Source organism: Daldinia childiae, assembly GCF_008694065.1.
Source record: "Daldinia childiae strain JS-1345 chromosome Unknown Scaffold9, whole genome shotgun sequence".
In the NCBI taxonomy this organism is placed as follows: Eukaryota; Fungi; Ascomycota; class Sordariomycetes; order Xylariales; family Hypoxylaceae; genus Daldinia; species Daldinia childiae.
The window spans coordinates 973,814-1,001,430 of record NW_022984650.1 but is presented as its reverse complement, the minus strand read 5'-3'; the positions used below and the strand labels follow the sequence as shown (position 1 = coordinate 1,001,430).

At 45.1% G+C, this 27,617-nt stretch overlaps 9 protein-coding genes across 9 annotated transcripts; 5 read left to right on the top strand and 4 right to left on the bottom strand.

The window, feature by feature from the left end:
• On the bottom strand, positions 1–474 carry GL218_07502 (uncharacterized protein; the record flags this gene model as incomplete). The annotated part of the gene is made up of 1 exon (XM_033584260.1): positions 1–474. The coding sequence occupies one exon, from the start codon at positions 472–474 to the stop codon at positions 1–3; it is 474 nt and encodes a 157-aa protein (XP_033432684.1).
• Positions 475–2,431: 1,957 nt separating this feature from the next.
• GL218_07501 (uncharacterized protein) lies at positions 2,432–2,980 on the bottom strand (the record flags this gene model as incomplete). Its single annotated transcript, XM_033584259.1, has 1 exon — positions 2,432–2,980. The coding sequence occupies one exon, from the start codon at positions 2,978–2,980 to the stop codon at positions 2,432–2,434; it is 549 nt and encodes a 182-aa protein (XP_033432683.1).
• An 899-nt stretch (positions 2,981–3,879) lies between these two features.
• On the top strand, positions 3,880–4,848 carry GL218_07500 (WW domain-containing oxidoreductase; the record flags this gene model as incomplete). Its single annotated transcript, XM_033584258.1, has 1 exon — positions 3,880–4,848. One exon carries the CDS (start codon positions 3,880–3,882, stop codon positions 4,846–4,848), a length of 969 nt encoding a protein of 322 aa, XP_033432682.1.
• A 256-nt stretch (positions 4,849–5,104) lies between these two features.
• GL218_07499 (uncharacterized protein) lies at positions 5,105–6,134 on the bottom strand (the record flags this gene model as incomplete). Its single annotated transcript, XM_033584257.1, has 2 exons — positions 5,105–5,947; positions 5,997–6,134. 2 exons carry the CDS (start codon positions 6,132–6,134, stop codon positions 5,105–5,107), a joined length of 981 nt encoding a protein of 326 aa, XP_033432432.1.
• Positions 6,135–9,205: 3,071 nt separating this feature from the next.
• Positions 9,206–10,260, bottom strand: GL218_07498 (uncharacterized protein; the record flags this gene model as incomplete). Its single annotated transcript, XM_033584256.1, has 3 exons — positions 9,206–9,518; positions 9,578–9,687; positions 9,739–10,260. 3 exons carry the CDS (start codon positions 10,258–10,260, stop codon positions 9,206–9,208), a joined length of 945 nt encoding a protein of 314 aa, XP_033432741.1.
• A 6,256-nt stretch (positions 10,261–16,516) lies between these two features.
• Positions 16,517–18,243, top strand: GL218_07497 (uncharacterized protein; the record flags this gene model as incomplete). Its single annotated transcript, XM_033584255.1, has 4 exons — positions 16,517–16,650; positions 16,724–17,039; positions 17,105–17,910; positions 17,973–18,243. 4 exons carry the CDS (start codon positions 16,517–16,519, stop codon positions 18,241–18,243), a joined length of 1,527 nt encoding a protein of 508 aa, XP_033432734.1.
• A 1,643-nt stretch (positions 18,244–19,886) lies between these two features.
• GL218_07496 (Sterol 24-C-methyltransferase erg-4) lies at positions 19,887–21,162 on the top strand (the record flags this gene model as incomplete). The annotated part of the gene is made up of 3 exons (XM_033584254.1): positions 19,887–20,140; positions 20,194–20,515; positions 20,584–21,162. 3 exons carry the CDS (start codon positions 19,887–19,889, stop codon positions 21,160–21,162), a joined length of 1,155 nt encoding a protein of 384 aa, XP_033432733.1.
• A 951-nt stretch (positions 21,163–22,113) lies between these two features.
• Positions 22,114–23,317, top strand: GL218_07495 (Pyruvate dehydrogenase E1 component subunit beta, mitochondrial; the record flags this gene model as incomplete). The annotated part of the gene is made up of 2 exons (XM_033584253.1): positions 22,114–22,482; positions 22,559–23,317. The coding sequence occupies 2 exons, from the start codon at positions 22,114–22,116 to the stop codon at positions 23,315–23,317; spliced, it is 1,128 nt and encodes a 375-aa protein (XP_033432736.1).
• A 1,773-nt stretch (positions 23,318–25,090) lies between these two features.
• Positions 25,091–27,111, top strand: GL218_07494 (uncharacterized protein; the record flags this gene model as incomplete). Its single annotated transcript, XM_033584252.1, has 9 exons — positions 25,091–25,195; positions 25,324–25,388; positions 25,492–25,629; positions 25,780–25,846; positions 25,928–25,955; positions 26,018–26,030; positions 26,158–26,593; positions 26,806–26,890; positions 26,960–27,111. 9 exons carry the CDS (start codon positions 25,091–25,093, stop codon positions 27,109–27,111), a joined length of 1,089 nt encoding a protein of 362 aa, XP_033432735.1.
• Between the last annotated feature and the right edge of the window lie 506 nt (positions 27,112–27,617).

Sequence of the window (27,617 nt, the reverse complement as noted above, 5' to 3'; positions counted from 1 at the left end):
CTATCCAACATACCAGCGAACCACACGACCCGAACACTCCATCGTACCCTCCGCCTGTACCTTTCCATCGTGTTGGCCGGCATACCTGTTGATGACCTCGTCGATGACATCAACAATATCCTGGTTATTCATCGCAAACTCAAACTCCGTGCTGTCCCCATCTGTTTCCCGAGAGATACCAAACTCGCAAGGGCCTAGATATAGGGTGTCGCGATAGCCCGCCGGTTTGTCTATGAAGTCCACGCGCCAGTCACCAGCATCCCCTAGCACGCCCCGGCAGGTTTGTTGGCACTCTGAAGTGGACGGCGCTGATGTCGATGGGGTACCAGTTCTGTCTATGTATGATAGGACGTTGCAGTATCCTGCAGTAGACTTGTCGCCGGCGCAGGCATCTTGCCTTTGTATTAGTGGAAAAGGAATGCCAGCCGCGAGGGCGCCGAAGAGGGTTGGCAGTAAGAAGATTGAGTGAAACATATTGACCAGATAATGTTACCGAGAATCTCAAATGTTGTCTCGAGTTCTGAGTTCTTGTAAACTCATGGTATTGTCAATGACGATGGCTTAGCTAATATAGTCACCGCCATATTAGGAGAGTGAGTTGACTGCGAGGGGTGAGAAGTGATGTTATATGCTAAATTATATGTTGAATTATAGATGTGCCGAGTCGATGTGCTTGGTTACTACTCTGACAGGCCTAGTTGCGCATGTGACGTGACGAGCAAGATCGTCGCAGTGTGATGGACCGACAGAGGTGGACTTCCACATCACACACTTGGCCAATCAGGTTGCTATACTGCTATTGTATACCAACGAATCAGAAGATAAAAATCAATTAATCTCGACTAAAGTTCGTCTTCAGATACCCAATAACGACATTCCGTTGCTTCAATATTGGCTTGTTGGCCTGTGGTTATGGTGTAAGTGGAAATAAAAAACTGCCAGCTCATAAACTCATATCAAATCTACCCCCACGATTCAGTCTCAACCCGAGATGCTTTATCAGGGTCATTGCCAAGATATGCTGACGCCTTTCGTATACCGTAAATAGAATGGGTAAAGTAATAAATGTTACCGGTTCTAAGTCTTTACGAGCTAATCGTATCATCCGTCTGAGTTTGTGTGTTCCTACCCCAACTCTATATATCCTTCCGATGCATGATATCGTTGGGTTCAGCGAACAGTTTTATGGTAAACGCGTTAGGCTAAATATTTCGCGTCGCATGGTGGGATTCCTCCTCGGTTGTCTAGTCGTTGAACTAAACCAGAACGTAGAGGGGCGAAGTGGTGTATGAAGGTTACCTTCTAACAGTTGTATTAATGAGTCACTCTTTATTCTATACGAGGAACTCACTTGTCTTTTTGAACATTTTTAAGATCTCCTATGAGTATGACCTATCGTGGCTAAGTCTTGAACTAAGTCGTATTCTCAAGTCGCTTTTATGGCTAGTTCTAGTTCCGTATTGTCTTTTTCGCACTGCTTACATGGCGGCTCTTGGGTAATCTTGACTATCTTGCAGTTGGACTTTGTGCAAGAAACTCGAGTTTCGTATGGCTTACAGCCGCAACGGTATGTAATTATAAGCTTGCACATCTTATTGGTTGGTCGGAATGGTTATTCTTTCGGTGGTTGTAATTTTCTCCAGCTGCTTCTGACTGAACGGGTAGTTGAGAAAAATATCTTGGAAGAATCTTAAAATTAGATATAGGGTACCTACCTAAGTCAGTAGATATATATAGCTGAAGAGGTCGTCCTAGTGATGAAGCAATCTCTAATACTTCAAATGGGTCAAGCTTCTAATAACGGTCGAGCACCCACAAGCTTTGACTGGCGTAAGTTCTATTTAAGCCACAACCCTTATATTGATGCGCCATAGATAACTCAAATGACAGGTATTTTTTTCTACCTCGACGAAGTAACTGGGCGTAACCATGTCCCCATAGAACCCAGACAATCCGGAAGTTCAGACGGGTATCTGCAGGTTTCGTGCTTTCTGACACCCTCCATTTTGATCAGCTCGTGGTAACAGAGGCTACACAAGATCTCCCACGGGTCATCAATGCCAACGATTGCGTCGAGGCAGATGCCGACGCCTCATCTTTAACGTCTCCATTTGCATTCCCTCACACATCAATATTTGTAGGCGGCTATCGAGGCAATAGTTTGCGATTGGACCATCTTGTTTCTTCTCCTCCTGCCGATTCCCGTGAGATGGAGATATGCGCACAGCCCTGTCCGTCGCCCGCTAGTCGTTTGACCTTCATGTCGGAGGGTTCGGTATCAGAGTGTCTAATAGCTGAGTTTTGTCGCTCAGGCCGTGAATTACGGTGAGGCAATTCGTACCACGCTAATATCAACATAGCTATGACTCTCAAAGAGGAACCTGAGAAAGTAACTGTTGTACCGAAAATATATATCGCTTTCTCTTAACGTTTAGATATCAAGCACGGGTCCCTTATCTCCATAGATCGGATCTTTCTCGAACCATGGCAGATTTTTAATACCCTGTACCTTGGTCTCTTCGTCCCTCTTGCCGTAACACATGTCCCAGCTATAGCCCTTCAAGTAGGAACCCACCATCTCAAATCCACCTGTAAGATCTTCTAATAGCCTATGTCCGACGCCGGCCGGCACGACCAATACATCGCCCTTCTCAACCTCTTTCTCCACCTTGTCGGAGTTGTCTTCGCCTCCGAAGCAGAGCTTCGCCTTTCCGTTACTAACGCACAACAGTTCGTGTGTGGTGGAGTGGAAGTGAGTGGTAGAATACATTGTAAAACGCCACTGAGGCTCCACAACACCGACTGATGTGAGATGTGACTCTATGGCAGATGCGGTAAGTGTTGAGGGAGGAAAAGCCTCATGATAGTGTAATAGCGGTTTGTTTTGGATGCTAGTGTTGGGGATAAGTCCGTGCGCTGGAATAAAGTGACGAGAGACACGAAGTGAGGTTAAAGGTGTGGGAGTTAACTTTTGGATCATGATGATAGTGTTATATGATATGAACTATGATCGATAATGTGTGAAAATAGGTACGTAGAGTGAGATTTGTAGTAAATACCTTAGATACATGTTGATATCTATCAACACATAGGGCTCTGTAATGTTAATATTTAGACAAGCAAAATATCAATTCGACGTCATCGAGATCTTAGATAAATGCAGTGCAGTGCAGTGTAGTGTAGTGTACCTCCGTACTACCTCTCCTATTTTCCTCATAACTATCACCTTTAATACATAACATTTGCTAAATGCATTTCTCGACCCCTTATCTTGGACAGATGGAATTCAAAGACTTGTAAGAGGCACTACCTAATAGGATTACAAATTACGATAGAATTCATCATGTGGCTTTTTAATAGGCAATAGACTACCATAGAAATACATAGACCTAATCATTGATTAATTGTGACGTTGGATTGCATGGGCTCCGTGTCTCGGTCTCCTCGGCGCCCGCCGCAGACTCAGCTGCTCAATCATTTTGCCAAGAAAGCCATCAAAACCAGGGCTAAGGAATTGGGATCTCCGACATTACCTAAACTCCGCAGGAAAGAGAACTTCATAAACTTCATTTTTACCACTACTTCACGGAGATAGCTTCCAACAGCAATACGAAAAGTAACGATGCATGGATTAAAAGCCTTTAATCCTAAAGGCCAATTCTCTTCAAAGAGACCTAAACGTAGATCTAGTAACAAGACAGGTAGTACATATAGCTGGGTGTTTGCCCTATTTACTTTGCGATGTGTTCATCACGAAGTAAAACCTAGATTTCAATACACATTTACGTACGATATCAATAGTACAGCTTAGAAGCATTTCGCGAATTTCAGGCATTGATTTAATTTAGACATCCAACATCCGGCAACTCTACACAGAAGATGGCTTACGAAAGATCAATTATCATCACCGGCGGGACGGTGAATCTAGGCTACTACACCGCGCTACAGATTGCCAAGGCACATCCCGAATACCTAATCATCGTATCATCGCGATCAGACCGCGAGCATGCCGCAGATACCATCAATAAAACGCTCGGCCAAGAAAACGTAGTTTACATCCCGCTGGATCTCTCAAGCCTACAGAGTGTACGCACTTTTGCTGAAGATTGGGCGTCGAAGAACTACCCCCCTATACAAGCCCTAGTTTTCAACGCGGCTCTGCAGCATCCTGGGTCATTAGTCAAAACCGTTGACGGCCTCGAATCAACTTTCGGCGTCAACCACGTTGGCCACGCTCTACTCTTCCATCTCCTGTGTCCTTACCTCGCTCACAAGGCCCGGGTGGTTGTCGTTTCTAGCGGGACTCACGACCCAGACCAAAATACGGGTGGTATGCCCAAGCCGAACTATATAAGTGCCGAGGAGATGGCACACCCCACCTCTGCCTCAGCTAATAACCCTGGTCGTCAGCGGTACGTCGAAAGCAAGCTCGCGAACATACTGTGGACGTACGCGCTCGACCGCCGTCTAAAACAGCGTGTTCCAGAGCGAGACATCACAGTTAATGCCTTTGACCCAGGTCTGATGCCAGGCTCCGGGCTAGCGCGTGAAGCCGGTGGATTTCTACGGTTCCTTTGGATGCATGTCCTTCCAAGAGTCATTCCACTTCTTAGGGTTATCTTCGTCCCGAATATCCATCATCCGAATGAATCTGCGACTTCGCTAATGCGTCTCGCGGTTGGCTCGGATCTAGAAGGCGAAAGTGGTAAGTACTTCGAGGGTAAAAAGGCTATCAAGAGTAGCAAGGAGAGCTATGATGAGGTTAGACAAGACGATGTTTGGCAATGGACAGTGAATTATCTGGCTAAAGGGGATGAGGAACGGCAACACTTCGAGCAGTTCAAATAAACTAGTATTAATCTGTTATTATTTTTCTTTCGGTATGTAACTTCTAGATTAGGGACTTTATAAAGTTACACTTATATAATTGAACTGGGAACTCCATTCCGGAAGGGGACTCTCTCTAATCATAACATACCTCCATTATTATAATCAATATTTGACTTGATTTTCGTTATATTTAAAGGCTATCACTAATCGTAACACGCGAGGACGTAGTTCTCCCCGAGTGGCAATGCCACATTAGGTAGGTCCCTAGTTAGAATCAGCCCACAGCTTGCTCTAGAAACTTGAAGACCCTAGACAGGCTACTACGAAGGTCTCCTGTAGAATCATTAAGAATATCGATATCTGGCGGGATATCCCTGACGTCGAAGCCATGGCCTTGACCTTTAACAATCTCCAGCAAGACTTTGACTCCCAAGTCCTCAAGAGCCTTTGCTACACCACGGCTTAACTCCACGTCAACGGCGACGTCTGCGTCTCCGTGTAGTAATACTGTAGGAGGAAATTCCCGGTGAAGCCCAAACGAAGCAGGAAATAGCTGTCGGAACTTTTCGGGGATGGCGTCAATACCATGCTCGTTGATCTGCTGTGCTAAACCTCGCACATCTGTTAATATATCTGGATACAGAGCTGCCTCATGCAGTGCTTTTATCCAAGTATATCTTTTATCTGTTGCTATATCCTGCGGGAACGCATAACCGTCAATTTTAATCGACTTTGCTCTGACAGCATATATCTGTTCCACGACAGACTCGAGGTTATCAACCGGTGTAGTTAATGGCTGTCCCGGCTTGACGTATCGTGGGCCCGCAGGATCAAGCATGCCGTATATCGGAAGTACAGCCGTAACCGGCGGTGATTGAGGATGAGCCACTGTGGCGAGCGCAAGGTAACCACCAGCGCTAGAACCGGCAACGATTAATCGGTTTGACCGAGCAAAGTGGTCTCGTATCCAGTTGGTGGCGTCGACGGCATCTTGGAGAATATCAAGACCATTGGCCTCCGGCATCAAGCGGTACGATGGCGTGGCGTACGCCCATCCGCGTCGGTGGCAGGCATTGATCAGCCAGTGCGGCGGAAATGTAGTCTTTTCACCAATTACCTACACTAGTTAGTTATTATCTTGACGATGGGTGGTATCAACCAGTTACAAGATAGCCACCGTGGAAGTGGATGAGAGCGGTCCCGGAGTTAGGGTCATACCCTTCAGGGACATGCACATCGATTGTCAAGGACAAGCTTCCTGCAACTTTATATACGCTGGTTGATGTCTGGATTTGAGATCCCATTATCGGCTATGCTTTTTGACAAAGGTGATATTTACTACGCTCAGAACACCTGGAACAAATATCAACTAGCTTTTCAGGGAAGAGATAAGTTGTAACTGGTATTCCTACCCCTAGAAAGATATGCTGAGATCAGATTTCTTTATCGGAGTGAGTTCGCAAATCGTTCCCACTCAAAGAATAACTGAGGGGACATCGGTAGAAGAATGAGACAATACCAACTCCCCATATGTTCCGCTTTTATTCCAAATACGTGTAAACTGATTGGCTGGTCGGGAATTCCCCTCCTCCCCCTTTATGACTGTTTTGTAACCCTTCTGCTCGGCTCTAGGTTGAGGGTTCGGGACTTAAACTACACTCCGGTAGACGATTAATACCCCTAAGAGTAACTAGCATTATAGCGAGCACGTATTTAGAAGAATTACCGCGGAGAATACCCACAATAAGCTGTCATGAGTTGCCATAGTTCTGAGGGTTATGGTATACTTAATCCAATGACGGGTCATGTTTATACTTATCAAATAAGCACTGTTTGGATTCGATGATTCGCCAATTCTACCAGTCACCTCTTGGAAAGCCTCTCAGCGAATATATCTGGTTCGGAGTTCACCCTCATCGCCACTTATTCAACATAATACTTCATGTTGCGTGAATCGGTTGGGTAAGCTAAGCGAGTAGACAAGTAGTAGCTTTCGTTCTGCATAAACCATCCCTGGGAACTAAACTGGCTCTGATCTTTTTAATATACTCATAGTATTGGGAACAAATTTATCTCACATAATGGACTATTTTGAAACTTCTCCTGAACCAACAACAGCTTTCGTAGCTACAAGTATTCTATTTTCGTTCCTTACTATATATGTGATTTACCAAAGATTTTTCCATCCCCTGTCAAAATATCCTGGGCCATTTCTTGCTTCTCTCAGCAATGGCTGGAAGGGATATTACATCTACAAGCTAAGCCTACATGAACAACTTCTCAATGCGCATATCAAATATGGCCCTGTTATAAGGGTCGGGCCTAATGACCTACATTTCTGGAGTGCGGACGCCATATTGCCAATTTACAAATCAGGGAGACAGATGGCTAAGCCAGAATTCTACGATGGTTTCACTGCATTTAAGCCAAATTTGTTTGGCGGTAGGGATGAAGATGTTAGTTGCTCAGATTCCCAGCTTAACATATTGTAGATCAAGGCTTGGTTAGACGCCCTTGTACTAATTCGAGACAGATACACGCCCTACGCCGACGACAACTATCACATGGATTCTCTCAAGCTTCCATATGGAAGATGGAGCCATTGATTGATGGTCAAATGAAGATACTTATTGAGAAGCTGAAAAACCTAGCCCAGAACCAGGAAGTATTCGATTTCAAGCACCTGATCGCATTTTACGTATTTGACATCCTAGGCGATGTTGCCTTTGGCCGTTCTTTCAATACTCAAATAAGCGAGGTGGCCCCTGAGATCCCTGCCATTAATGACCATATCCTTCTCTCGAGTCTCCTCGGCACCTTTCCGTTTCGTTCTTTCTTCAAGAGCATTATTCCCATGTTACCTATCCCCAGGCTCCGTCAGTTAGTACAGAGCAGAGGTAAACTTAAGAATACCTGTGCCGACTGCGTGGAAACAAGGAGACAACAGACATCTACTAGTCGTCTAGATCTAATGCAACATCTGTTAGACGCTAAAGATCCAGAAACCGGAGCCAAGCTAACAGACCTAGAGATTAACTCGGAGGCATGGGCAATGCTGTGAGTTCTACTAAAATTCTACAAGGAGGTGACATAGAATAACTTTTGCAGAATTGCTGGATCCCATTCGACATCAGGAAGTTTAAGCCTGTTGTTCTGGCATTTGCTTCATGATGATCAGGCTTTGAAACGGGTCGATAAGGAAATTCGGGACACTCTTGGCGACCTTCCAGATGATAAGATTTCATATCCCATTAAGGGCCTTGAGTCCTCGCTGAATTATACTGGAGTCTGTATTCAAGAGAGCTTCAGAATAAGTCCCGTTTTCACCATGTGCTTATGGCGACGCGTCCTCAATCCTGAAGGAGCTAATATAGATGGCTATAATATCCCGCAAAATGTTAGTTAAAGAGAACCACTTGGCTCCATGAGAACAACGCCTAATCACTTTCTTATCTGGCAGACGAATGTATCTATTTCGAATTATGTGCTACACCACAATCCCAAGATCTGGGGAGCGAATACAGAAAATTTCCTTCCCGAGCGATTCCTCGAGGCTAGCGGAAAGTCCATAGCGAACAATCTCCTCCCATTCAGCATCGGCCACCGTATGTGCATCGGCAAACATCTAGCCATGACGAATATTTGGAAGACATTGACTACATTAATCAATAAGTTTGAGTTTCATCCTATATCCGCAGAACGACGCGTTGAGATGGAAAGTTCAGGTATTGGAGAGATGAAAGGCCCGTTTCTCTGCACAGTGACAATGAAGCGCTGAGCCATCGAAAAGATACGACACTTTCGACAAGGATAAACCATATAAGATAAAATGGAGCATGAGAACTAAGAGTAACATGTCACGATGATATCTAAACTAAGATTGTCAACAAAGGCCCTCCGCTAGTCATATTCTTGATTGGTTTATTGGCTATACAATACTAGAGAGTCTCCTGTTCCATATTTACGGCCTCAAAACGCAGAATGAGATCTGCTAGATGGCTCATATCCGATTTATCTAGCTTTGATTGTGGGGCAGAAGCGCTAGAATCCGGAAGAAGGCTGTTGGAAGGATATGGATATGGATTTACTTCCGAGTTAGCTGAGTTCAGTTGAAGTCTTGCCAGCGCAGCGAATTCGGGTGCCTGTTGCATAAATAGCCCCTCCCCCGAGCACGTATCTATGCGTATATTGCAGGCCTGCAATCGGTGCATATTCCACTCCCAGATTTCCTCCCATCTACTTATTGCCTTAAGGAGTGGCCGAGTATCAGATGGAACGAAAACCGACATTGTTCGTTGATGGTATACCAAAGCAAGGAGGGCTATAAGAATCGATTAGCGTATACGACCTCAATAACGATTCTTTAATATAGACATCATATCTTGACGGAGATCACTTTACCATTAATAGCTACGAATAAGCTTAAAGAGCTCGCTGGCAGAACGGCCTCGTAGTTAAACATGCCATCAGGGGTAGTTGTTAGAATGCGTAATGCGTCAACTAAGGTGAGCATGCGCGGCGAAAGAGATCCAAGGCGTGTCAATTCGAAGAATTCCGATGCAGAACCAGCTTGGAAGTAGACCTCTAGACATGGCAGCTCATTTGTCATTTCTTGAAGCGCCATTCTAGGGACACAGTTATGGAATGTCAAAAAACCACAGTCGAGGAGGAACACGTATGACACGATTCTTGGCCGAGGTTAGGTTGCATTCGGATTTCTGAGAACAGGGTGATAATATGAACTTACCTGATTAGTTCTTCACGACGAATGAATTTCTTCCATCTGACATCATCCGGGTCTTCTATTGACAAGTCGTGCTTATGGGTAGCATGAGGGATACCAAGAGATCTAACGGCCTACAGATAATCAATATCTTGTCAATAGCAAAGCCTAATGAAGCCACTCACCGATACCAGGGCAGTAAACCTATAGCGCCTAATCCTTTGTTTAGCAACTTCGTTGCCTTCCCATTTCTGCATAATGCAGATAAAATATGCGGCTTGGAAAGTGGCGACGGCCCCTGAATTATGGACCTCGTCGACATTCGTATATCCATCACAATCAAAGATCTTGGAACTGAAGATAGCATTCTCCGCACTATCGAGCAAAAGTCTCCCTTGTTCTCTATGCTGTATAAATGGTGACATGACTGCTCCCAACAGAACCATAGCCATTACTAGGAGAGGGTGAGCAAAGGCGATGTTGAAGGACGAGCGGTGAACGATTGGGCAGTGTGGGTACCACCGTTCCCAGAATATGGCAAGTAATTTTGGCATTTCTTCGATAGAGAAGATGTTGTCGGCAGCTGATGTTATCTGAGAGAAATCGGTGCCCCGCGTAGTAGATTCCAGGAGCCGACATATCCCTGCGCCCTTAGAAAGGTACACGGTCCTGTAACTGTATACACCTACAAGACTCTGCGGCTGCATAGATGGCCGTCTGTAGTTATATGAGCTATTCACTCCCGTAGTACGAGTGAAGTTTAATAAGAATTGGAGACGCATGGGACGTTGGATCCTTTGTGGGGGGTGTTCTATGGCAGGCATGAGCATAGTTAGATCTCCTACATAAGACATCCCGCCGTTTAATTCGTAGTCTATACCAAAGAACGGCAAGTCAATGAATTCGGTACCGACATTGAGTTCTTCGGGGTTAACAGGACCAGGTCCGGCAGCAGAGATGAGGACCTCGGAACCCACGCTACCTTCGGCTGTTGGGGAGCCGCGTCTATAGATGCATTGCTTTCTCCTCTCCGTACATTCAAGACATGGCATTTGAAGATCACATGCCCTCTTGAGAGTTGTACAACTTTCACAAGCCCGTTTCCGCCTGCCAGCTTGGATAGCCGGAGGCATGTCCACACCACGCTGGACTCTAAGAGAACATGACTTATAGTGTCTCCTCAAAGCATCCCTATAATTATGATTAAGCCAATAGTTTAGCTGTAGTTACAGGTGGGGTCGTAGGAATATCTAACCCTCGTTTAAATTTGGCAGTACAGAATTCGCATGCAAAGGCACGATCTGCAGTGTCTATCACTTTTTATTAGCAGTAAGTCATCATAGTACACTACTTTATAGACATACGAGCTGTGGCCGCGTGTCTTTTGAGATGCTCATGTCGACGAAATGTCGCCAAACATGTATTACACTTGAAGGATTTGGCGGCGTTTGGTTCCGGCATTGGTAACGCATTTCCCTTGAACCTCGTTTCTACGATTTAAACCTTATAATGTGTTATACAATTCGTTTTATGAAATACCTGGAATATTAATTTTATGAATGATAATCTTAAGTTTGGTAGGCGATGTTTTGAGCGCTTATCGTGGTTTATAATAACTTGAATGCACTAACATTGATGTCAACTATTTCATGGCGACAACCATAGGGAACAGCTTCGAGAAGAAAAAGGCCAAGGCCACCCGATAATTCCGGTTCTCCTTTTTAAATCCCAACTGCATTAAGGTACCTTATCCAACTGCATATTTTTAGACGCCGCTAAGCCGTTAGAATTATAGCGTACCAGAGCTAACCAGAGCTAACGAGCGCTAGACACGAGCGCTAGACAAGATCTAGACGGCCCTAAGCCAATATTAGAAAGATATCTGTAACCCCGCTATCCCCATATGGCCATCAACACCCAAACATATACAAGTTACCTTTAGTTAATAAAAAGCTTCCATTCATATGGACAAACTCATTCTTCAAAAGATGAAAAGCACCGGAAATTCCTTTTCCTCCTTCAAGTACCAAGATTTATAATCAAGGAACTTTTCTCCGCAGCGAATACAGACACAATGCGATGGGAACACAATGCTCTGAGATCCCATCCAAATTGCTAAGCTCGCCACAGCCAATCGTGCAAACCAGTTACCGTAGACACTCACAGCTCCTATTTCACCTTCTATGAGATCCTCGTTGCATAACAACAATTGATCCCACGTGGTTATAGCTTTGAGCTGAACTCCACACTTCTTAACAAGCAGCTGGCCGGGATATTTGTCATCATGTTCGCATTCATGTTCGCGTTCACAATGATAGTCCGATACAATATCTAGGTCGGGACTTTCGAACCCTTTCAATATATCAAGGTCAGCAATCCACCTAGACCCATCATAAACGGATAAGCGCCTCGCGGATTAGGACGTCCGCATCGACAGCACCGGGAGCACTCGCGAGAGGGAACTTATATTCCGTAATCCTCAAATGTAGGGATGTTTGAGTGAGGTAGTCTTGTGGTAGTCCATCAAAGGTTTCGACCCCCTCAAATCTCTGCCGCGTCGGATCCACCCGCAATACCCGCGGGCTCGGTGGCGGGATTAGCATTACTACTCCGGGACATCCGATATTGCCAATTATTCGTCGGATTCCTTTAAATACTGGAAGGCCGGAGTGATCTTGAAGCGTGGGATCTTGAAGAAGCGCTTCGGAGGCGTAGATAGAATTTCCCGCTGCCATCGCCATAACCAGCCCAAGACGATCAGGATGTATATTGTGCACCCCGGACTCCATCATAGCCAGACACGAAAACTTAGTTGATCGCCATAATTTTGGGTTACCCTCATCCGGCGAATAATCCCATATGTTAACAACCCAGTGAGAGAAGCCGAGTGGCTACTTTATGATGCCAATAGAAATCGTCGCCCCTGGTAAGTTGTCGTAGAGCTCGCATGTAGCAGATACAGCTTTCAAAAATTTGAAGATTGTCCCACAGGAATGATGTTCTTCATCAAGTGATGGCGAATAGTCCATGATGCCACTAAGCGGAATGTCCTTCAGATATTCCCTTAATAGAGATGGGTCCAAAGTACCAGACTGGAAGACTTCTGTGAGCCGAGACAAGCCGAATTTCGGTATCTCTACCCTAAGTCCATCCATAATAAACAACCCAGCTATTCCATTTGACTCAATTAACCGGAATTTGAGTTCCTGACCAAGAGCGTTTGAGCTATATGATGATTTATTGTCGTAGTCTAGCTCGCCTTGCGTTTGCAGCTCATCTGGTGAAACTAGAAGCTCGTTAAACCTATCGACAAACGCACAGGGAGGATCATGCCACCTGAATTTACTACCAGGTTGATTAAGTTGAGTGTAATAATTCATATCCAAAGTGCTTCTCATTGGAAGCCAATAGAAATCTTCGCCCGTCACCCCAGACAGTGATACGCAGTCCCGAGAATTCATGCAACGCGAACTATCTAGGCCAGTAAAATGGCTAAGACATAAGCATAGTGAAGTACATCTAAATCCCCTCTTTCTGCATGAACAACGGCTATCACAAGCGCGCCCCTTTCTATAACAGTCGCAATCGGGAGAAGATAAGGCAATGCTAGTTTCTCCTATTCTGACCATGTTGTCAGGCTCAAAGTTGTCCAGATTGTCCGAAATGTCCCGGTATCTCTGATATAGAGGATCTTTAGTGCAGTCGATATGGACCCATCGAATATGTCTTTCTGCTATTTGCAATTCCCCATCCCTGGATCGTTTCCCAGTGATATTTGGGACCGGGATTGCGGTAGTCAATTCCCAACTCCCATCTAACGAAGTCCCAAGTTCAGATACCCCAACAGCAATGGGGCATGGAGGACGGCTGGCGATAATGCAACTGTTACGAGGAAAGTTGCAGTCTTTAGCAAGTTGACGAAGCAGGGCTATAGATACTTCTAGATCATGGCTTTCCGTGGTCCACCTTGTAGATAATTGAAATAGCAAGTATGGGTTGGACAGCCCAAACATTGGGATGTTGCCGTGGCGGTTTTCGTCGAGAAACTTTCGGCCTCGTCGCCTACCAAGCTCAATATAGTGAAGCGCAATATCCCTATGGATTCCAACAGATGACTGAAAGCTTCGCGATGCATCGATAAGTAACGTTATCCCATTAAACTATTGTAGCAATCCAAATCGTCAGTATTTTCGTCCAGTTGTAAGGCTTTCCCTAATGCAATAAAACATTCAACGATTTCCAAGATATCAGTTGACGCCGGCATACTCCAATTTGCCAGTAAACTTCCGAAGGCGACGAAGCGTAACTCATAAGCGCTGATTCTATCGCTATCCTCTTCAGAGGACTTTTTGATAACAATCGGATCCCCGTAGAAGCGCAAGTGAGAAAGAGAGACCGATCAGCTGACACCAAGTTGATCTTCGTCTTTCTGTTCAAGCCCAAGAGTGATCACGCCTCCAGTCTCCACAAGATCATCATCAAATTTAACGTAACAATTCGGGGAAAACACGTTCAAGTCAGGGTAGATGTGCCACGACATAAGTCCAAGAAGAATCAACCCATTCGTTATGTTCTGTGGCTTACCCTAGATTATATCCTAGATTGTTATCATTCCCATAATCCAGCCTTAAATAATATCCTTGTAAGGAGCGTCAGAGCTTCGGATCGACGGAAAATTTTTTATGCTAAGTTTTAGTTGTGTATATTCACGTCTCTTGATTTGGTTCGCAGCTTCAAGCCAGGCACGCGCGCTGGCATCCCACGCAGCCAAATCATCTCTCATGATTTGGCGGCCTAATTCTCCAGAGAAGATAGCCGCCCTTCCTAGTATTTGGGTAGAATCTGAGTTCTCTTCGATCTCTTTTAGCCTGGATTCGACTAGCTGAGCCCAAATTGCTGTTGCTTCGGCGCTTGAAAACATTCGCGCAAGCAGGCAGACCAGTAAATGCAAAGCGATTGCGCTACTTCCCGATGGGACTGCTGCATATATAGTGGTACCATCGACCCCTACATATTCATCAAATGGTCCGTATTCACCAGGCTTCATCGTCATCAGCTTACCAATATTCTTAACTCCCAGGCAGCCCGTTAATTAAGAGCCCATGAAGAGATCTTACCTTTACTTCAAGCTGGGATGACCTAGAGATTTCCGAGACACTTTTCCCATATGTGGAGGCGAGAATGTCAATGTTAGGAATCATTGGCTCAAACAACGCTCCCAATCTGCGAGCCGTTATATGTTGCGGTCCACATTCGGCATTCTTCCGTCTGCGGTGGGAGAGAGCCTTACCCAAGCCTTCGTATTGCTTAGGAACTTCAACCTTGATAAGAGAGAATTCCGTATGTGCATTTAATAAGGCTACGGTGTTTTCATTCTTCGCGGAAAATATAGAAGCGTCAAGCTGCGAATTCATAGCCATTTTCAATGTCCACTCGAACAGGGCAGAATAAATTAAATAGGGAGAATTGAAAGGTTCAATAAAGTCAGGCTCCAGCTTAAATATCCTATCGCTGACTATTACTTAGTTGGGACAATTTCATGTTCACCATCCAGCACAACACACATATATAATCAAACATCTGTAGGCTGACATTGGAGTATTCGCTAATCGGCTTACGGTCACCATCTATAAATTGAGCCTAGGCAGTGTAACTGATCATATACGTCGGTAGTCCTGTTATAAGCAATCCATGTTCCTCAGCCTGCTTCCAATTATACGTATACACCTACGGATAACTTATACAACACTGGTGTTTCCTTATTTGTCTTTTTCGTATCAATTTGCTTGAATATGGTAGGATTGCATCCAAAAACGTAAGCTGTAGTCGATCTCCAATAGTGATACATCATATAGTAGGCAATGCAATGAGCAAAAGCTAATATTAAACCTATTAAACAATGTTGATATTCATGGTTCAGGTATCTATGCTGTGCTACACACTATGTCATCCGGCATGGATTGTTATAGAGCACTCTGTACGTGGAAGTTATATTGAGAGGCATATTAACCAAGAGTTGTTAACCAAATCGCCTACGTAATTGGCATTTGATAATAACCTATGTTCTTCTCGACCAATTATACAATTACCTAGGTATGTAGGTCATAAAAACTTTACCTCTAAAAGTATGCTACATGCAGCATTAAAATCGTATAATGTAACCTACGGTAACATTGCTCTATTTTGGTAGCTGGTGCCCGAGCTTAGTGGGAAAATGACTTAGATTTAAAGAATGGGTAGGTTAGTACAAGGTATGACGGGCCAGTAAGAATGTATTAAAGAGTTGCCTCTGTTAGGATTCTTGATGAGACATCCGGAATAAAGTATATTTTTATTATGTATAGGCGTAGGCTCTTCGAATCACCCCATAGAGTTAACACTACATTGACATTGCTATAATTACCTAGGTGCTCCTATGTTATTGGGCGATGCTTAGCCTATAGTAATAATAACATAGCTCGATAATACAGTCCGTTGCTATAACCATTAGAACAAGCAGACCTTTCGTAAGTGAATGGAATAATTATTAAGTAAAGAGATATTTATCTTAAGATCCAATACCAGTTATCAGATCATGCTAAACCTCTGCATCCTCTTAATTATGCGCATGGATAGATTATCCGAGGTAGCTCATTGGGTCTAGAGGCGCAACGAGCGATCACGCAACTTTATCGCCGAGCACGTCAACGCCGCTTGCAGGGTCCCGCAGCAACACCGCGCAATCATGGTAGGGATAGAATAGCACGAAAGAGCTCTAAAATGAAGAGTCTTGATGGGCTCCGGGCTCCGGGCCTCGTAGTCGTTAGTCGGCGTTATCGTCAGCTTATTGGCCAGTATGGATAGTTATGAGCCAAGATATCGCGATACATAAGGAGCTTCATTTTAACATGAAAAAGCAATAAAAATTCGCCGCCGTATATTTTATTGCTGTTCTGATTGAGCTATTCTCTTTTGGACTTCATCATGGCGCTTGAGAAATCTTTCGAGCCGGCCGTTGAAGCTCATTCTAGCGATGAAGAAGCTGTCCCCGTCAATGTCGACGACGATTCAATCGTCGCGGATTGGACCGAAGCAGAGGAGCTTGCCGTAAAGCGGAAGTAAGATATCATTCTCATTGAAATCTTGGCTCCTTACCTGAGCGTTTGACTGTAAATATCTAACGGCTTATAGACTTGACTTCATTCTACTACCTATCCTAGGTCTTGCATTCTTTGCACTTCAAATAGACAGAGGGAACATCTCAAACGCCCTAACAAGCACCATTACCCAGGACCTTGGCATCGATACGAATCAGATTAATGTTGGAGGCAGTATTCTGTCAGCAGGCATCGTCTTGTTGGAAATTCCCTCCAACATCCTGTTGCAGCGCATTGGGCCTCGGAAGTGGCTGTCCACTCAGATTATAGCTTGGGGACTCGTCGCTACCTTCCAGAACTTCATCAAGAACTACGGTGGCTATCTCGCTACGCGTCTACTATTAGGTTTGGTACGGATGATGAATCTATGGTCCCCTTCCACTTTCGCGTATGGTGCTAATGTTGAGTTATGTAGTGTGAGGCGGGCTTTATCCCCGGTGCGCTATATACAATGTCGACTTGGTACAAGAAATCGGAGACTAGTCTACGGGTCTCAATCTTCTTCCTCGGGAATCTCATCGCTTCGGCTACTACTTCACTAATCGGCGCGGGTATTCTTAGCATGGGTGATCGATACGGTGTAGCGGGTTGGAGATGGCTCTTTATAGTTGAGGGATCTATCACAATAGGAATTGGTATCATCTTCATTCTCTTCCTTCCACCATCAGTCGGCAATGGATCTCCTCTCATTAGCTTCGGTCGATGGTCGTACTTCAACAGGCGCGAGTCGTACATACTAGTACGTCGCGTACTACTCGATGATCCAGCTAAGACCACGAACCATCTACGCATCTCAGGTAATGATATCTGGACGACGGTTAAGAACCCTAGGATCTTGTTTCATATCGTTATCACCACTACTGCCACAATACCAGTGAGTGCGATAAATACCTACGGTCCGAGCGTGATTAAGAGCTTGGGCTATGGTACCGTAAGGGCCAACGCCATGGCTAGCGTTGGCGCTTTCATCGCCGCGATCATGACGGTATTTCTAGGTTGGGTGTGCGACACCACCAAGAGAAGAGGACCAGCATTGTTAGTCGGCGCGATTTGGAGTTTGATTGCGTTTTCTTGCCTAAGAGAAGCATGGAGGTGGAGCGCCGGGAGGAAGTACGCAGCTGTCGTATTCTCGATGGCCATGAACTCCACCATCCATATTCTCAATGTCGGTTGGCTATCGGTGAACTGCCAACGGCCACAAGAACGAAGTGTTGCTATGGCGTAAGATTCTTTCCTAATAGCTCCTCACGATTTTCAACTTCATCGCTAACTTTAATACTTAGAATGATTATAATGGGTGCGAATTCCGGCGGCATCGCAGGAAGTCAGGTATTCCGGACTCAAGATGCCCCTCTTTATCAGAATGCCTTTACTGCCTGTCTAGTACTTTCTGCTGTGGCTGCGGTAGAAATCGTAGGACAAAGTGTATGGTACATCGTTAGTAACAAAAAGCTAGACAAGCAGGGAGATACTCCTATCGTGACTGGGAAGACGGACGAAACACCTGACGGGCAGAGAGTTGAGTTAGTAAAGAAATGGAGGTGGACGTGGTAGGCGGTGCTTTGACGAGAACCAGGTGTTGGATCTGGATACATGAAAATGAATATTTTTAGCGGTATTCTTATTTAGGTAGGTAGTTGGTTAAGTGGAAAACCAAGTCATTATATTTTCACGAATGAAATCATGAACAGCCTTCAACTCTGATGTTATGTACCTAGGTACTTAAGCCTACCTATGTTGTTGGTTCATTGGTTATCTGGATGTCTCCTAGAATATTGAATAAGTTTAGGAATCTAACTTCCCAACTTCCAAGTTGAAAATTTAAAGGTACATCCATAATATACGAATAAAGAAGTTGCAGAATATTGAAAGGTATTAAAACAAGCGGTAACATTTGTTTGTAGTATGAGCTCGGGGACTAAGAGTTGGACTAAAAGTTGGATCCGAAGCTTGGCAACTTAGGACCGGAAACAAGACGGTAGTAAATGACGCCAATCGGCTAATTAGGGTCAACACACAACTCTTCTGCCAAAAGCTACATATACAAATTCAGCAAACTACAGCCTTCAACGAATCAGATCTACAAGGCTCTCAAAAGAGTTGTAGGGGCTTGTGGTTTAGTGGTATAATACTCCCTTAGCATGTGCGTGATTCTGAGATCATCCATACAATATGGGAGTGGTCCGGGGTTCGATTCCCCGCGAGTCCATCATTAGGAGGTTAGATTCCTTCTATACCATCTTTTTGCTTTTTGTACTTTTTATTCCAAGTTGGCTTTCAAAAGTTTTAGCATCATCTCTGGATTACGGCAAGTACATCGCTATTAAACAGCATATTTGGTACAGGCTCCAGTAATTACCTTTTTATTTTTTTATTTTTTTATTTTTAAAATATTTTTCTTACTCATTTAATCACAATTTCTGAGATTCGCATCAGCGGCAGGTTAAGACCCGCACAGCATACGTAGCAGTTGTTTTTTTTTCTTGAAAAATACCATTACCTAATAGGGGGGGAACATGGAAAGTATCATCTATCTGGATTATGAAGCAACGAAGGATTTTCCTAAACAGCTATTGAGATTAACAAACTCTAGTGAAATTATATCAACATAATATTACATAGAATGCGAATTCGTATTCGGACCTTGCACTGAGAAAGTCGTGCAGTGATGGTATCACGATAGCTAATTCACATGCTAAATTTGAAATGCTTGGGGTATAGACACATCAGCCACGTCGCATCTTTTTACTTTGTGGCTTGTCGGGTTCGTATTCGGGTTTGAGGGGGTGAATTATCAAAATTGCGGTAGAGCGAGAACGGGACGAAATGACCCCTGTCTCCGAATTTTATCTAATGCAGGGTCAGTGCAAAATTATTGGTTAAAATATTCATCAGCATAGACTTAGCTCAAACTACGAACCTAAGATTGGCTAATGAATTGGAGAAGGGTCCTCTAGGTCCATCTTATCCAGGCTTTAATCAATTGTCGATAACAACCCCAGAAAAATAATAAAATGTCGCCCGTCCCCTTTTCTGAGTATACCGCTTTTCGACAATCGTAACATCCTCCAACTACTATTTCCGTACGGTTTCTGCTGTTAATACCATTATTCCGCTACAAACTTGTAATAATCCTTTTTAAACCAATTCCTTCTTTCAATCCTTCAGCATTACACGTCAACTCGACGCCACTCAACATGGCACCCTCCAAGATTGAACTCGAGAGACAGGACAGGGCCCGCGATGCTGCCTTCAACAAGGCGATGCACGGAGAAACTGCCCAGTCCACAGGTGGTTTCCGCGCCATGATTGGCAAGGGTGGTAAGGGCACCGATGCTCAGAGAGCTGCTGTAGACGAGTACTTCAAGCACTGGGACAACAAAGATGCCAAGGACGAGACTGAGGAGGACCGCGCTAAGCGAACAGCCGAATACGCCACCTTAACAAGACAGTATGTCAGACAATATCCATGACACCGCATTTCTTAATACTAATATGTCTCAGTTACTACAACCTTGCTACCGACTTATACGAATATGGTTGGGGTCAATCCTTCCATTTCTGCCGATACTCTCTAGGCGAGAACTTTTACCAAGCCATTGCCCGACATGAACACTACCTGGCGCACCAGATCGGTATTAAGGAGGGCATGAAGGTACTAGATGTTGGTTGTGGTGTTGGTGGCCCTGCCCGAGAGATTGCCAAGTTTACTGGTTGCCATATCACTGGCTTGAACAACAACGACTACCAAATCCAACGCGCCACTCACTACGCCGCGAAAGATGGTCTCTCGAACCAGTTAAAATTCGTCAAGGGTGATTTCATGGTAAGTCTTAGCCTGAGCAATTACGGTCTCGCATGACTTTCACTGGTACATGGTCTAATATTCTATAGCAAATGGACTTCCCCGACAACAGCTTCGACGCTGTTTATGCCATCGAGGCTACCGTTCACGCGCCCAAGCTTGAGGGTGTCTATAGCGAGATCTTCCGAGTGTTAAAGCCCGGTGGTGTCTTCGGTGTGTACGAATGGCTCATGACGGATGACTACGACAACAACAACCTAGAACACCGTGAGATTCGCCTTGGTATTGAGCAGGGTGATGGTATTTCGAACATGGTTAAGATCTCGGAAGGTCTCGAAGCTATGAAGATCGCTGGTTTCGACTTGTTACATCACGAAGATCTTGCTGACCGCCCCGACCCTATTCCGTGGTACTGGCCACTTGCTGGTGACTGGAAGTACATGCAATCAGTATTCGACACGTTCACTATCGCACGGATGACATGGTGGGGTCGCACGCTGGCGCATAACTTTGCAGCCTTCCTGGAGCTGACCCGTTTAGCCCCGGCGGGTACCAAGAAGACGGCGGATAGTCTGGCTCGCGCAGGTGACTGCTTAGTTGCCGGTGGTGCTAAACATCTCTTCACACCTATGTACTTGATGGTTGGAAAGAAGCCAGAGCAGAAGTAAGAGTGACATCAAGTAACAGATATAACTCTTGGAGTTGAAGGCAAGCGAGGTGCTTATAAGCACAGTAATGAATAAAGACGTAACGTCCACGCCTACTAATATTATTAATACGAACTTCCGGGGTCCTGAGAGGTTGATTCTGGAGAAGTGGCCTTGATTCCTTTGTATATATTACAAAGAGGCACACTCTTAAGTAGAGTATATCATTTCGCAGCATGTACTAGCGTATGAAATAGAATATTTAAAGAATCTTCTGCAGTTCTAATGTAATTGCGGTGGTTAAAATTTAGATTAGTGCCTATTTTGACCCTGCCATAAATTTATTTACAGACCCTCTAGATACGGAGGGAGATAACGGATTACCCCCAACGGAGGGATTCCCCAATTTACTCCGTTACGGCGTTACTCGGCGAATCCTAGATACACAACCGGAAAGCCAAGCAACTTTTAATCAAAGTATTTATGCTTTAGAGGCAGGTAGTACCTAATGCGTCAAAAATATACAGTTGATGTGATATAATTATATTTTCTCTATTTTACTATATTCCCTCTCTTGGTACTTGTACATATTATGGAAATATAGTGGTTGATCAGGTAGAGTTGGGCAGGTACTTTGATATATCTAGTTAGGTAAAGCTGTTTTGATAAGGGTCCAGGAATTCAAAGCTCCGATAGCTCACTGAAGCAGATAGAGACTAAACCCGATATAGAATAGCGCGGCGTATCGCCCTCAACAAGCTGTTCCTATTCCATCCGAAAAAAAGTTGGGAACAACCGCGATTTGATAGCAACTCCAAAAAGGCTGACGGTAAAAAATCGCTCTTTAATTCTTCTCCATTACTACCGTCGTCACCAACGATAACCTTCGCCAACTACGTCCACTTTCAGTCGGCAGGGATTTCAATCTCAATTGAATTCCATTCTCCTTCACCTTTCTAATTCCTCCTCATAATGTCTCGATACTTACGTCCGGCGGCTAGATTAGCTGCCTCTGCACGTACCGCCGCAGTCCCCCGAACTATTCCCCGGTTTGCTCCCGCTTCTTTCGCCATTTCTCAACGGAGAACGTTCGCAGATGTAAAGGGTACCAAGGAATACACTGTCCGTGATGCCCTCAACGAGGCTATGGCTGAGGAGCTCGAGGCCAATGACAAAGTTTTCGTTATCGGAGAGGAAGTTGCCCAGTACAATGGCGCATATAAGGTTACGAAGGGCCTTTTAGATCGCTTTGGAGAGAAGAGAATTATTGATACCCCGATTACTGAAAGTGGTTTCTGTGGTTTGGCTATTGGTGCTGCGCTGAGCGGTTTGGCTCCTGTTGTGAGTATAATTATATGCGCCCCCCGAGATTTACTAGCAAGGGCGGAAAGATATTAATTTGTTGCGCAATATCTAGTGCGAGTTTATGACTTTCAACTTCGCCATGCAGGCTATCGACCAGATCGTCAACAGTGCTGGCAAGACGCTCTATATGTCCGGTGGTATTCAGCCCTGTAACATCACGTTCCGCGGCCCTAACGGCTTTGCCGCCGGTGTCGGCGCTCAGCACTCTCAGGACTACAGCGCTTGGTATGGATCTATCCCTGGTCTTAAGGTTGTTTCTCCCTGGTCTGCCGAAGATGCCAAGGGACTGTTAAAGGCTGCTATCCGTGACCCCAACCCAGTCGTCTTCCTTGAGAACGAGCTTATGTACGGTGTCTCTTTCCCCATGTCCGAAGCCGCCCAGAAGGACGACTTCGTTATTCCGTTTGGCAAGGCCAAGATCGAACGCCAGGGCAAGGATCTAACTTTGGTCTCCCTTTCTCGTACCGTTGGACAGTGCATGGTCGCAGCCGAAGCCCTAAAGAAGAACTACGGTGTGGATGTGGAAGTTATCAACTTGCGGTCGATAAGGCCTCTGGATATCGAGACCATCGTCAAATCGGTTAAGAAGACGCACCGCCTGATTTCTGTCGAGTCCGGTTTCCCCTTCGCTGGTATGGGCGCTGAGATTCTTGCTACGACCATGGAGTATGCTTTCGACTACCTAGATACCCCTGCCCAGCGAATCACCGGTGCTGAAGTCCCCACACCATATGCCCAAGGCCTAGAGCAGATGAGCTTCCCGACGGAAGACCTCATTGAGAAGTTTGCTGCGAAGGTGCTACGTGTATAAAGCATGAGATAAGATGAAACGAGGAAAACCATAGAAGAGGAGTTGGAGGCACGAGCAATGTACAATATTAATCGATTACTGCCTGGACGAACTGTCACCCGGATTAGGTGTTTCGAAAATGGCGGAGTGATTCCCACGACGAAATGGATACATTGATTTAGACCATCTTCCAGTCTCTTCGAGATTCTCCTCGGTGGTCTAAGTGATTCTCCCATGAATGTGCTATTTGAAGCAGTGTGTATATCTAAATGCGTGAGAGCACATTTACCTAGGTAGTAAACATAGTGAGCCAAAAGAAAAGTACCAGATGTAAAATTATCCAGTAGAGCGTAAGGGTGGTTTGATGGGATGGACCCTGTTGTGTAACACGCATCTAGACAAACTGAAATTAACTATATTAGGTAGCTAATTTGATCCGCCCGGTTGGAACCTATGCGGCGTCCGGGGTCGACCGCGCCTGCACGCCGCCTTGACAGTTCAGAAGCGGGAGTAGCTACCTAGGTACCTACTTGTCTAGTCAAACTTAATTATATGCAAGGAGATATGACATGATATGTGCATGTATTAGGTAGATTTACATATTTTAGGTAGTTATTTAATTTTATATTTGTAAACTTAAACCTTTAGTCATTCATCAAGCATCATATCCGGCATGACGACAGCAACAAACAGGTTCATTTCCGAGGTTGGTAGCAGTGTGAAATATTCGGAATAGCACTTTGCGGGTTTTGCAGCGGGCAAACAAGCACTCCACGCTCCCCAGACGACTTACCAAAGACCTGGTTATTAGAAGAGCATACCTTGCTCGTTGTTGATAACTCCACGTATTGACCTTCTAGCCAAGTCTCTCATACGAAAGAAACAAGGGTCCATCAGTTCATCAGCACGTTGGAGGCGTTGAAATTACCTTGCAGGGCATTATCTTTATTACCACCTACCCGGCTAACCAATTAACAGTGCCCAAAGCCCAATTTTATGTCGCGATTGGTTCATGTACCCAAAATCCAACCCTTCGTGGTTTAAACTGTCTTGCGTTTTTTTCTTTCTCACCCCTACACTATCTTCCCCAATTATGTACGATAGCTGGATAGTCAATGTAACGGGAAACCCCAGGAGAGTACAATTGCTGACCGCCTCGAGTCGATCCCATTATTCCGGGACACTACCTAACTACCGTTGATGGTACATTGGGACTGGGACTGCTAGCGATTTTGGGGAGGGGATAAACTTACCACTCTGCTGGTCCACACTGACCCATCTGCCCATGTCAAAATAGGCATAACAGATGGTACTTGTGACCGTAGGCAAATTTGGCCACGCGTCGCTGTAGTCCGTGATAGTCCTAGTACGCTGGATACCTGCAAAATTAGGTGGGAAGCCATGTACTATTTTCTTGCGGGTTTCTAATTGGTCAAGATCCTAGTGAAGATCGGAACTGGTAGTTTCTCGCAAGTCGACCTCAAAGCAAGAGGGGAGATCCTGGAATACATACACTATTTCGAGTTATTCTCATTCGGATTCTTTGTGCGACGTGAGGATTCCCCATTCGCGAGTCCCGGGGTCTTTTATTATTATTTTTTCACCCTTTTTTCCCACGGAGCATCCATGAATCCGTCGGCAATCCTCTTTTCCATCGTTTTGCGTGTTTGCATTGGATATTAATGTGTTACTGTGAGTGAGATCTTTCTCATTCGTCCGTTTCCCACGTGTCAAACAACGACCTCGCTTGGAGCGGAAACAGGAAGCTAATCTAAACCATAGCGTTGAGACACCATGACGGATAGCTGGAGGCCGACTAGCGCAAGGTCCAGCGGCTCTAGTCCGTTGAAACCGCCTGAACAAGCGGAACTTGTAGCCGAGCCAGATCTAGAAGATGAGGTACGATATACTGGATCTGGGGTAGTGGGGGGCTGGCATCGCCGGTAGCCGATCTACAAAGGATGGTGCTATATATCGGTTTTTCATAGCTATCCCCTGTTAAGTATAAGCAGCTTCTGACATTTTAGTTGGAGTCACAGGAGTACCAATACGATGACGATAGGGATAGGGATTCAGCGCTGGGATCTGACATGTTAGTTCTCTTCTCTTTAGCGACTTACACCCAGGGGGCGCCAATGAATACGGGGATAAAAAGAAAGGTATAGCTTGTTTTCACTGCTAACACTCATAAGCAGAGAAAGCAGCGCCAATTCCATCGCGTCGAGCATTTTGGAGTACCGGATAATTCAAGGGCGAACATATCACAGCGACAGGCACAATGTCAACTACTTCACCCCGAATGACGAGCAGCAAGTCCAGTCTATAGACATCACGTACGTATCTTATAGCCCTAAGTCTCATTCCAGCAGGGTTCAGCGGAGGGATCTCAGAAACCAACCTTCGTGTCTAGCAGTTAGATCAGTGTAGCGATCTTGCAATTTTCGGGGTCGTGTCTGACTGATATGCTGCGTTTACTCTCATAGCCACCACTACCTTACCTTGCTGCTTGAAGACAGACTCTTCATTGCACCAATACCAAACCATGTCCAGGTTTGTCAAATCCCTTCTTACTGTTAACTACTAATATATTCTATTGTGGAGTATCGAGATGCTAATGCCCTCCCCTATTAGAGTGTGCTAGACATCGGAACTGGATCAGGTGAGTAGCCAACCCTCGCCTTATTTAATATTGACGCTTCTGTATCTAACCGATATATTCAGGGATATGGTCCATGTACGTACTATGATAGACTAAGTGATCTTCTAACTATCATAACATACCCTACTTTCACGCCTATCCTCAAACCCCGAGCCGTATCTTCGAAATTTTGACCCTATTGCTCACGTTATGACCCGCGCAGTGACTTTGCAGAGCAATACCCCAACGCACAAGTAATCGGGACGGATCTCTCTCCCATGCAACCCATGTGGGTGCCACCCAACGTTCGGTTCGAGCTGGAAGATTGCACGCAACCGTGGTCGTGGGGTGACGATTCCTTTGACTTCGTACACCTACGGTACTTATTTGGCGCTATCCCTGACTGGAACGAATTCATACGGCAGGCATACCGCGTGACTAGACCCGGAGGCTGGGTCCAAAGTTGCGAGACCGAAGTTATCATCCAATGTGACGACGGAAGCATCCCTCCTGACAGCGCCCTCAAGACCTTCTGGAATAAGTTATATGACGAGATAGGGGGGAAAATAGGCACATCGTTTAAACCCCTTACCCATAACTTTCAGGAGAGTGCCTTCAGAGCAGCTGGGTTCCGGGATATCGAGGTGTATGACTACAAGGTGAGTCATAAACATTCGCCTTGTTAATACTGATGGGAAAGATGAGAAATAGGCCAGCTTGACAGTCTTCGTATAACCTCATCTTACCCCTTTTTACTGCCTTCTTTATTTCAGTCCGCGACAAGACTCATCTCCCCATTTTCAGTACTCCACACTCTCATATAAGTATCGTGCCAAGTTTACGTAGGGCTGACTTGGATACCAAAATACAGCTCCCGATTGGTGGATGGCCAACTGATCACAGGATGTCGGAAGTTGGCCAATACGTCCAATTAACATTACTTAACGACCTCGAAGGTAAGTCACTATAGTCTAAACCAGCTGCCAATATATTTGAGAAATTCTAATGTGGCTATAAATATACAGGCTACACACTCATGCCTTGGAATACTGTCATGGGGGACAACGCCCCGGGTTATAAGGAAAATCTGTCGCAGATGCGGAGGGAGCTGCATAATAGGAGATTGCATGGCTATATGAGGACTCGCTATGTATATGGTCAGAAGCCAGAGTCGTGACGTATAAGTTCGAGGAGTGATCACTCATATGTTTGCGTGGTAGGATGGGAAAAGATGACGTGGATGACGATAGGTCATCTACAAGCGGAAAGGGAGGCAGGTTTATGGATGTCTCGTAGGCATGGATACGCCTACGTGTGTGGAATGAAGGAAATACCCAGAATACTGATAGTTAATTGCGTCACAGACATTGGAAGAAGTTGTTTAGGGGTGGATGGATCTGGTATGTGGACTCAAATTGGATTGTCCACTTGATCGGTTTGAATATTCGGCTCGACAATTAAAACTATAAAGATGATATTCTTTCAAACTTCGGGCTGATCAAAAACCACTGTCGTAATCGTTCTAAATATTTTTTTAATTGCGTATACCACACCGCCTTGATAATAGCGCGGTAGGAATGGCGATACTTGAGTATTGTGTTCCAACTCATGACGTAGGGAACCAAATTTCGTCAACGGTTTCGTAATTAATCAGTCTTAAATAATCTCCGCGATTTGAAAGGT